At 38.6% G+C, this 12,146-nt stretch overlaps 1 protein-coding gene across 1 annotated transcript in view; it reads right to left on the minus strand.

The window, feature by feature from the left end:
• Positions 1-12,146, minus strand: part of OVCH1 (ovochymase 1) — a 68,034-nt gene that overhangs the window by 39,318 nt on the left and 16,570 nt on the right. The window contains 5 exon segments of the mRNA XM_041735576.1: positions 610-805; positions 1,246-1,318; positions 7,469-7,649; positions 10,891-10,987; positions 10,989-11,069. Of these exon segments, the coding sequence (XP_041591510.1) occupies positions 610-805; positions 1,246-1,318; positions 7,469-7,649; positions 10,891-10,987; positions 10,989-11,069 (628 nt within the window).

Here is a 12,146-nt window from a genome sequence, read left to right on the forward strand (position 1 = left end):
TCTAAGAGCTCTACCATCCAAAAAAAAAAAAAAAGAGAGAGAGAGAGAACTCTACCATCTAGCCCAGGGGTCAGCAAACCAGAGCTAGTGGGCCAATTCTGTGCCAACCCCTCCCCAACCCCTCCAACCCTAGGCTCATTTAGTATAATTTGGGAACTAGTGATGGTTTGCACATTTTTTTTTTTTTGGTTTGCACATTTTTAAATGGTTTTTTAAAATCCAAAGAAGAACGTTTTGTGGCACATGAATATTATATGAAATTAAAATTTCATAAATAAACCTCTACTAGCACACAATCCAGTCTGTTACATACGTATGTCTGTGACTGCTCTAGACGATAATAATTAGCAGAGTTGAATAGTCATGACAGAGAACATATGGCTCGCAAAGACCAAAAAACTTACTATTTGGCCCTTTACAGATCTAACCTACCTGTAATTAGTCACCCTAAAGGAAAAATATAAAACAGTCCATTCTCTGATCATTCATACTTAAATAAGACATGGGTTCTATGTTTCAGAAGGAAGAAAGGCTTGCCTGATATCATTTCCACGCCAAATTTTCAAAATTAACAACTGGTAGTGACGTTTATATGGAAGTAATGCTTACCTTCACTAATGCTTCCCCATCCAGTCACAGCACAGATCTCAGAGGAAAAGAGCAGCTCCATGCTTTGTGGGAGACACCCTGGCCTCACAGCGGAGTTGAACCCCAGAGGAGAACTCAGTTGTATCAGGGCGATGTCAGAGGCACAGCCCTGCCTATCAAAGTCTTCATGTACCATGATGTGTTTTGCCCTTCTCACCTGGATCAGTGGCGAGCAAGTGAATTAAAAGCTAAAGCCAATGAGTCAAACTACTTCCTTGCATAATAGTCCAAAATAAACCTTAGGTCTCTACATTTCTGTATGTTGGCAAGGAAGGGGACTCCGTGCTGAATTTAAAACAATCTCTGTTCATAATTTGCAGGAGGCCATGATCCACCTCCTGAGGACTGACAGTTCTGGAGAAACCAGGCTATGTGGACCTGGGTATACAGACCTGAACTTGCACTTCCTGACCTACCTCACTTAATTATCTGATTAAACTCTGATCTCAGACTGAATCTTTAAATGTTGATATAAATAGTAAGTATAAAGGGACATTAGGAGATGAAATACTAATTATATAATTTAGCTAAAGGTATTCCCCAGCATGTGATGACACTTAGAATACAAGCAGAATTGTCCTTAAAAACATTTCTCACCTGCTCAGTTGGTTCCTTCAGGGTTCTATCATGGTCCCCAGTAACAATGGTCCAGAAGAGTGGATTATTTTTCCTGGAGAAAGAACAATGACAAAAGTTTAACATGAAAAGACATTTTTCACCATTTGATCTAACCCCATGTGGCTCTACCAACATGCACTGAGTTTAGTTCAGCCAGATGTCCCAAGCACTCCCCTGTCTGGTGCCTTTGTGTGATCTCCTTGCTGGGAAAGTACACCACATATCCTAATCTACCTAAAGAGTTCCTAATTATGTATTTCCCCCTTCTTTTGGCCATAAAGTGGCTTTGGATCCCCTACCAAATATCACCAAAGACTAGTTTTAAGTTAAGAAGACACTGAAGGGGGCACTTGGTGGGATGAGCATTGGGTGTTATGCTATATGTTGGCAAATTGAACTCCATTAAAAAAATTTTTTTTAAAAAGAAAAAAAGAAAAAGTACAGTTTAATTTCACAGTAATGTTAAGAATACATGAAAAAAAAGGGGTGCCTGGGTGGCTCAGTCAACTAGTAGCTGACTTCAGCTCAGGTCATGATCTCAAAGTCTTGGGATCGAGCCCCACATCAGGGTCCCAGCTCAGTAGAGAGACTCTTATCCCTCTCCCTCTGCCCTTACCCATGCTCATGCTTACTCTCTCTCTCAAATAAATAAATAAAATATATTTTTTTAAAAAAAAAAAAAGAATACATGAAAAAAACCCTACATTCATAATGAAGTAGCTTCTGGCCTATGTTTTACAGTTAAAAGTATCCAAACATTGTCTTATGGAATACATCTCAAATTGTATCATCTTTTATCAAATCACCAGAATCAATGGAACAGAGGTTTAAAAAGAGTGTCAGCTCACAAAATAGGTAAAACTCACCTCTGGTGATACTTCTGGGGGAGGGGGGGTGAATATATGAGACATAAGGGACTGCTGGGTGTTGGCACTATTTTGTTTTGTGATGTGGGCACTAGTTCTTTGGGTGCTCCCTGTGTGCATCCTCTAACTATACATCTAAAATCTGCACACACTCAGGGATCCCTGGGTGGCTCAGAGGTTTAGCACCTGCCTTCAGCCCAGGGTGTGATCCTGGAGTCCCAGGATCGAGTCCCACATCAGGCTCCCTACATGGAGCCTGCTTCTCCCTCTGCTTCTGTCTCTGCCTGTCTCTCTCTCTCTCTGTGTGTGTGTGTGTGTGTCTCTCATGAATAAATAAATAAAATCTTTTTAAAAATGTGCACACTCTTGACATATTTCAAAAGGAAGTAAAAAAAAAAAAAGCCTGAAATCAACATCCATTTATGTGCCACATCAAGATTTCCAGCTGAAGCAATATCTAAGGAGAGTCCCTCAACTGTCATAAATATTCTCTCACTTCAGCTTGGAGATTCCTTAATTTTTTCAAAACTGTTTCCTTAGGAAAAGTAAAGCTACTGAAATTATTTTTCAGTGCACTATATTCATAGGAGAAGTTTCTTAACACACATAGGCATCTTCTTTCTAGTCATAACCATGCTCATTTCAATTCTTTGCGTGAGGAGTCTGACTTATTCATGTGTTTCAATATGCCTTTATTAAGGAAGCCTACTCAGGTAAAGTGCTTGGCAAGTACCTTGCAGATGGTAATGATTCCATAATGGTAGCCATTATTGCTGTTATTATCTGCTATGCACTCTAACAGAAGAATTAAACTTTATTTTCAAAGTCACCCTCTACATTATTACTTGGTAGGAAGGAAACTTATTTCTTAAGGCCACTCTACTTCTCTGTGTAGAGGATGGTGTGCACAATAAAATGAAATAAGAAAAATCACGGTATAGTTGATAATAGAGATCACAATTTCTAGTGAAGTCTTAAGTAGACAGTCATCAAATATCCTTTAATTTGGCAGAAAATAATGTGTAAAAAGCATGTGAAAGAGCAACATACATGTTATGAAGCAACAAAGCCTGAGTTTTTTCAACAGTGGGATAATAGGTCAAAGTGGCAATTGATAGTTTTCCCCGTCCTCTCTTGCCCCTTGTTCATAACCAAGTTCCATTCCTTGTATCCTTAGGGTCTTATCCCCCATCCAACAATGGGACATGTGCCACTTCTGCTTTGGGAGAAAAAAAAAGAATCACTGCTCAATTACAGACAAAAAAGTGGTTGAAATTGAAAAAAATTAGGTTTGGGACAGAAAGATTCTAATGTATAATTGCAAAGTGAATGTAGTCCCCTGAAGTAAGTTAAAAATCCCAAATGAGCACAGAGATCTGTGTGGACTCAGCAAAAGAAGAACACCAATTTTCCCTTAGTGTGGAACATTACCTGGAAACTTATTGCAAACACGAATCCTCAGGCCCCAGATAAGACTTACAGATTCAGAAACCCTCCAGGTGATTCTGGCATATGTTACGTTTACGTTTGAAAACTAGTTTTAAGAGCAGCCAGCACCAGGCAAGCCATGGGAAGTGGCACAGTGTTGAACACCATTAGCATGCTACCCAACCATGTCAGCTAGCCTGGCATCTGGGGACCTTCAGCAAAAAGAGGTCTCTCTCTGCTCCCAGACTTGGCATATCTCCCCAGCTGGCTTATGCCACTTGTCAAACTTCCCTTCTCAATGGCTTTGGCTATGTAGAAGCCCCTTTCAAAGGGGGATGGAACTCTGGATGTCTACAAGGTCAATGAAGAAGAGGCCAAGAGAAACAAGTCCTTGGAGGAATCAGCTGCTGAATTCCCACAAAGGCAGGGCATGAGTGGCACACTGCTTTTGTTACTCCAGCCTATCAAACACATCTGGCATAAAGAGTCATACACTGCAAGGAAGAGCTCCAAAAAAAAAAAAAAAACATATTTCTAGTGAAAGAAGTTAGGCAACCACGAAAAGTAAAGAGAAAATGAGGCACACAGATATTTTCCATATTGCTAGAAATAGAAAGCATTATGTTTTGTGCAAAAAAATCATGAAATAATATATATGGTATATACAAATACTATAAAATATATGCCTGTGTGCCTAAATGTTAGTGGAAAATCAGTAATTCAAACATTCTTAGAAAAAAAACATTCTTAATACTCATCACTTCTAAAGAGGAGGGCTGGATTCACGAAATGGAGAGCGTAGTTTAGATTCTTGATAACTTTATTTAACTGCCTTTTCCCATAAGTAATAAGATTATAAAAGTCTTTTTAAAAAATGAAGAAATCACTGATGAAATTTCAAACAAATTCCTTTTGTGGTCAACTTAAATGGTTCACAAACATTTACAGCTGATTGTGCTTATTAATCTTAACTGACTCATCAAGTTGAATATCCACCTTATGAAGAATGGTTTTGCTATGGTCTGAATCTTTTTTTTTTTTAAAGATTTTATTTATGTATTCATGAGACACAAAGAGAGAGGCAGAGACACAAGCAGAGGGGGAATCAGGCTCCATGCAGCGACCCGATGTGGGACTTGATCCCAGAATTCCAGGATCATGACCTGAGCCGAAGGCAGACACTCAACCACTGAGCCACCCAGGTGTTCCACCCACCTTTTTTTTACTTCATGAGAGACAGAGAGAGAGGCAGAGACATAGGCAGAGGGAGAAGCAGGCTTCCTGTGGGAAGTTGATCAGGACTTGATCCCAGGACCCGGGATCATGACCTGAGCTCAACCACTGAGACACCCAGGTGCCCCACTATGGTCTATATCCTGCCACAGTGTCTTGAACCACATGAATTCAAGAATAGACTATGCTATTTGACAAGGGAATCTGACAAAACTTCTGTGCTTCAAGCTTCAATACTAATATTTGTCTTCTCCAACACATTAATTTTTACTAATTAATCAGCTATGGTGGAGGCTTCTTTTCCATGGTACATAAACATGAATTCTGATAGAATCACTATAAAATTGGCATCTCCAAGGGAGGAAGGCCTAGAATAAATGATGTGGTATTTGAGTTAGAAACATTCACATAAAGTCACGTTTAACTTAATGTAGGTACAGAAAGAAAGCTTTGTTTATAAAATGGGCTTGTGTGCATGGCTATATTTTCTAGCTCTGTCCACTGAGAGAACCTAGCATGATAAAACCCTAATAGTGACTGGTACACCTGCCACTTAGATCTTAATTTCTTATACTATTCTCCCATAAAATAAACCAGGGCTCACTGGAGAAATGACTGATTCCAGGTCTGATCAGGGAATGTGTAAGATCAACCTGGAGCATTTCATAGTGTCACAAATGAGCACACATGAAAGATAAGAGGGCCACCCTGAAAGAGCAGACACTGGCCAAAGCTGGAAGAATCTAAGCAGAACATTAGTATTTTATGTAGTATTATGCAGTATTTTAAAATAAATACCCCTGAGTCCACACTGATTTAAACAAATTATTTAGCAAATAAATGGAGAAGAAGAGCCATATCTCCCATACAGAAAAATTTCCAACTATCTATATAGATACTCTCCACTCAAGGAGGTGGAACTTAATACCCAGTGTCTCAAGTGCCATCTACCCTAAGTGACTTGCTTCCAAAGAGTAAGTGTGGGAAGGAGGAAAGTGTAACTTTAGGATGGAGACACTTGGCAAATACTACTACAGCTGGTGCTCAAGGTTAATATCATCAGTGATAAGTCCTGCTGATAATGTATACCTGTGGGATGATACACTAAGAATGGCATATTACCCCTGTGGCTTTCCTCCTCCACCCTAGTCCCAGTAAAACCATGAGGAAATATCAGAGAAACTTCAACTGAGGAACCTTCTACAAAATAACAGATGAGTACTCCTCAAAACTGGAAGATCATCAAGGAAAGTCTATGATACTTAGAGCCAAGAGGAGCCTTCCATGGCATGCTGACTAAGTGTAACCTGGTATCCTGAGTGGCAGAGGGAACAATGATCACAAACACCCTGGGACAGGAGCAAGTGGAGTGTGTGTTTGAGCAAGGGGGCTGACCCACTGTGAGCAAGCAGGGCAGTGGTCAAGTTGGAGTCAGATAGACAGGAAGTGGTTCTTGGTCATGACTGTAAATTGGAGTCATCTGAGGAGTTAAAAAAAAAAAAATCAGCATCCAGAACTCACCAACAGGTGACTGACTTAGGTAGTCTGGACTGCACATGAATGAATTACAGTTACACATAGTCATATGGTTTATCTATATATCATGAGGGTGAGAGCACATCACAGAAAAAATTATAACTACAATTTTTATGTTATCAAAATCAAGAAAAATCAAACAATATACAAGTTTTAGGGATTCACAGATAATTAAAATAAAGAAAGGAAAGATATCATAAATATAAAATCTAGCCTAGATACAATGTCTACCTTATGGCAGGGACATTAAAGGGTCTTAAGAAGCGTAAAGACCCTTCCCTAAACTGAATGGCAGGGATATACACACACATTTAATATTCTTTAGACCACATATATATTTTGTGCATTTTCATATCATGGCATAATTCATAATTTGAAAACATTTCAAAATATTCAAACATAATTTGAAACCTCTTTAGTGAACTAAAAATTTTAGTTCACTAGTGACTAAAGGTGGTAGATTATCCTATTGTGCTCTCCACAGTTTTCAACCATTTTTTAAGAAAGACAACACGAAATCCAGAGGAAGTTGCCCTGCATCTGGAATTACTGACAAACAGAACGATCAATTTTTAGCTTAAAGATGAAATTAAAGGACAATTTCACATGTAGAAAATACTACATGTGGAAGAAGAAACAGATTCACTTCTTGTTTTCTGGAACTCCAGTAAACTTAGAACAATAGATTTCTGCTACAGAGAAGCAGGCTTGTTTGTTTAGAGATTATATTTATTTATTCATGAGATACACACAGAGAGAGGCAGAGGGAGAACCAGGCTCCCCTTGGGGAGCCCGATGTGACACTCAATCCCGGGATTCCAGGACCACACCTTGAGCCAAAGGCAGACACTCAACTGCTGAGCCATGCAGGCATCCCCAGAGAAGCAGACTTGAGCTCAATAAAATAATCAGAGATTGCCATAAATGGGATGAGCAATTTCAAGGTTTGATGAACATTTCGCACACTGACATTGTTTAAATAGAGGTTAGATTGCTATGTAGAAAATTACTGAAAGATTCTTCCTTTGGAATTAGTCTGGATAACTTTACTAGTTAGACAATTATATACTTATGTCCTAGGCACAGGCTATAAATATAAGTGCTAAACACTTTATTAAAACATCATCCATTTTACTCACGATTGCACACAGTGAGCTGCTGTCAGAATCCAAGTGGGACTGAGGATGGCCCCTCTACAATGGTGACTACCTAGGAACCTCACACCCACTTGCCATGGCCAGCAGTGGGGACAGGCTTCTTCCCCATTTATAATTCTTCTGGAAAGCCACTGGAAACTAACTGGAGGGATGCCACAGATGCCTATAGCAAAGAAGATCAGATTAATGACCCATCCATCTGAAATTATAAAAAACACATGTATTTGATGGGATGACCACTGGGTGTTATACTACACGTTGACAAATTGAATTTAAATTTTTAAAAATGTAAAAAAAAACAAAAACAAAAACAAAAAACACATGCCTCCCCCAATGGCTTGCAATAGCCAACAGTAGTAATTCAAAAATACCAGATGAGCTTTATAAAGAAATCAACTCCTAAGACCCCACCTCTGAGGAATCTGTTTTTAAAAGCTTGCCCAGGAGTGTCTGGGTGGCCCAGTGGTTGAGCATCTGCCTTTGGCTCAGGGCATGATCCCGGGTCCTGGGATCAAGTCCCGCATCGGGCTCCCTGTGGGGAGACTGCCTGTGTCTCTGCCTGTGTCTCTGCCTCTCTCCGTGTGTCTCTCAGGAATAAATAAATAAAATCTTGGGGGGGCCGGGAAGCTTGCATAGATGATGCAATTGTTTAGCTGAAGCAATTTTTTTTTCAAGATTTTATTTATTTATTCCTGAGAGACACACGGAGAGAGGCAGAGACACAGGCAGAGGGGAAGCAGGCTCCCCACAGGGAGCCTGATGAGAGACTTGATCCCAGGACCCGGGACCATGACCTGAGCCAAAGGCAGATGCTCAACCACTGAGCCACCCAGGTGCCCCAGCAATTGAGCTTTTAATTATTGGTTTATAGAATAATACTTACCCATTTAATAAATATTTTAGTGCTTGATATTGCCACACACTGTTCTAGATATCGGTGATTTATCAGTGAACAGAACAGACAAAAATCTTGGCCCTCATGGAACTTATATTCTAGTAGGAAATTTTTGCTAGTTAACAGAGCATGCAAGGTTCTTCATTATATATCTTTGTTTCCTCTCTCTTATGGTATGAAACCATCTTCAAACATACCAAATGCACTCAGACATCCAAATGCCTTTCTCTTGTCTGTATTATCACTGGACTTAGCTCACTGTTCTTTTCTCCATGGAGACTGGCTTCCCCATAAGAGGCAGACATTTTCTCCTATTAAAACTCCCTGTACCACTTTCTACTACAGCCCATCAGCTAGACCATATTCAATACATGGTATCGAACAATGGAAAATCATAGTTTTTGACCACATACTTCAGATTACAAGTTAAAATTTGTATGCTAAAATGAAACAAAACAAAAACTTTTCTCCTTTTGCTTAAAAATGTGTAATCATATTAAATATGGAGTCTAGGAGGATATTTTAAATATTAAGTTTCACAGGTATAGATGAGGACAAAGGATTGCTCTCTGTACCCCTTTCTTCCAATCATAAAGTTTATTTCTTCTTCCCTCTATTTTGTGATTCTATACACAAACCCAAACAAGATTCTGGAAGTTTCATGGATCTAAATATAAAATTCATTCTTCTTCACTGTGGAGTTATATCAATGTAAAATGAGGCTTTTCAAGAAAGAAAGATTAAACAGATTATAACTACATGACCATCAACTCACCATATGGAATAGCTCTTACAGGATTGATTTTGGGAAGTGATATTGATCCAACTTGCTTTAGAAAGTTTATAGAGGAAACATTTTTTTTTTTTAACTGAAAATATTTAAAGTAGTCTACACCCACTGACCTTACTTCCTTACCCTGGTCAATCATAAAACCACTCTTTTTTCTTTAAAATATTTTATTTCTTTATTTATTTATGATAGCCACAGAGAGAGAGAGAGAGAGAGAGAGGCAGAGACACAGGCAGAGGGAGAAGCAGGCTCCATGCACCGGGAGCCCGACGTGGGACTCGATCCCGGGTCTCCAGGATGGCGCCCTGGGCCAAAGTCAGGTGCCAAACCACTGCGCCACCCAGGGATCCCCCTCATAAAACCACTCTAATGTTAATTTCACTAATACTATCTTTCCAATGCTAAATGCCAGGTTCCATAGATGTGATTTATTATATATTTTTCAACATTCCTCATGTATCTGACTCTTAAGGATTTTTTCCTTCCTTGGCTTCATGAAATCACTCTATTGATCTTCTTGATACATCATCTATGGCCATCTCTTCTCAATTTCAGTCTTTTTTCTAAGATCCTATCCTTCAGCCTGAAAGATATTCTACAAGACGCTGTTTATAAACTTATTACTATTCATTTGTATATATAGGGCTTCCACATTTCTCTCTTTAAGTCTCTTTTCTGAATTCTAGAACTAAGATTGCTAGATAGATATATACATCTGGATCTCCCACAAGCTCATAAAACCCCACTTGTCTCAAATGGAGCCAAATGATTTCAACAATGAAGATGGTCTTGTTATGCTTCTCTGTATCATTTAGTGGCTCTACCATCCATTTGCCACTCACACAAGAGTCCAAAAATCATGTTGGAATTTTTCTCCTTCATATATTACCTTTGCCAGAATATATCTAATTAGGGAATAGATCTAGAATAAATTCTCACAATGACTTCTTTACTACACTCCTTGCATGGAAATTTACCCCTAATCTCTATCTTCCACATTACTACCAAGGTTTGAATCATGGCTCCACTTCTTAGCAGCCTTGCATCTTTGAGAAATGCTACTCAATCTCTCGTCCCTTATCTGTGAAAAGGAGAGCAATATATAAACCTCTTATGTTTGTAAGGAGGAATAAATGTCATAATGCATGAGAAATGTATAGCTGATACCTGGTACAGAGCAAGTAATCGATAAATATTAGCTAGCTATCCTAGCACTCTGGTACAGAAAATTGAATGCCCTGAATCCATCATGATCTAACAGTTGCCTTTTTCATTCCCTCTAAAACTTGAACAATGTTGAATTATTTTCAGCTTTTTGTACATCAACCATTCTCTTCCACAGTAGGGTCTTTGCAGGTGATATTCCTTTTGTCTAAGTAAGGTTGCTTTGTTTTCTAGAATGACTAGAAAACTATTAGTCCTTCAAAACCCTGAAACATCCCAAAACAGTCAATCTCATTTCTGAATTACATTCTTTCATCTAAATTATCTACTTTCCATATAGGGTGTGTAGAGTCTTTTTTGATCATTTAGTGGATGTAGCTTCTTGGCATCACCTGAGGTTCTTGTGAAAGCACGATTCCTGGGTCCCATCAGGGTGGGGTGAAGGAATCTGAATTTTTTTTTATTTTGCCATCAAGGTGATTCAAGCACCCTAATTTCAGGTACACATGGCTAAGTGATCTTCTGTATAACTATTTCACAAGCAAAAATCACTACTGTGCAAGTGCTTATATACACATGAGAGCAAAAAGGTGAATCCAGCCTCGAAGCCCTGAAAGTTATTATCAACATTACTTTTAAAATGAATTCTCATTCAGCATGTTACTAGGACTGAATATTGGAGTAGGATTCAAGATTCCACAGAGTTTAGCCATCAAAGTTTTAGGGAAGTTTGATTTACAGTTATACGTTTTTTAAAAAAATCAGAAAACAGAGGTAAAACATTATCTGTTTAATTTTTTTCCAACAATTCTAGTTTTCTTCAACTTTGGTTTGTAGGCACACTTTTCCATTTCATGTGGCAATTAAACTAGTTTCAAGATACTACGTATTGTAGTTTTATCGCACACAAGAACACCCTACAGATAGGAAAAAGACATCTGAGCTTTAGTATGCATAGAAACTTCAATGATTAATACACACAATGAGAAGAGGTGAGTTAAAGAAAATCCCAAACTTGGTGAAAGTGAAATCTGCTTCACCTAAAGCCTACCCAACACAGGTCCCATTCTGCTGGATGAGGGGATTATGCCTCCACTTACCTGCCTTGAATATCTAAACAAACATTCCCGACCAACCTATATTTCTGGTCTCTGACCCACACTAACACTTAGCTAAGGAACAAATAGTGGGTATTAAGGAAATGACTACACAAGTGGAAGGGATAATTTTTAGACTCAATAAATTGGTAGGCCAAAACTGAAAGTATATTTGAAGTTTTAGTTCCAAAAATTAACTTTTGGTGCACCTGGGTGGCTCAGTGGTTGAGCATCTGCCTTTGGCTCAGGTTATGATCCCACAGTCCTGAGATTGAACCCCACATAGGACTCCCCATGGGGAGCCGGCTTCTCCCTCTGCCTATGTCTTTGCCTCTCTGCGTCTCTCATGAATAAATAAATAAAATCTTTTTTAAAAAACAAAAAAACAAAAATTAACTTTTAAGATTTAAGCAGAAATTATAGTTTTGGTTTCTTCTTTTGGTTACTTTTCCTGGACATAAAAATATCAGCAATTGAAGAAATTAACACAGAAAGGTGTCAAAACAAAAGTTACCTTAAATAACTGCCAAAAACGTACTCAGTGTTACTGTGGGAAAAGTTCATCCTCCAAATATTCTGAAACATTCTTCAAATTTTGCATGTTTCTGTTAAAAACCTTACTGGCGAATCCATTATTGGCTCATGGGTTAAAGCTAAGGTTTTCTGACACATAAGTTTCCAGAATAAGAAATCCTTATTCCCCTTTGACTTTGT

This window comes from Vulpes lagopus, chromosome 21, assembly GCF_018345385.1.
Source record: "Vulpes lagopus strain Blue_001 chromosome 21, ASM1834538v1, whole genome shotgun sequence".
In the NCBI taxonomy this organism is placed as follows: Eukaryota; Metazoa; Chordata; class Mammalia; order Carnivora; family Canidae; genus Vulpes; species Vulpes lagopus.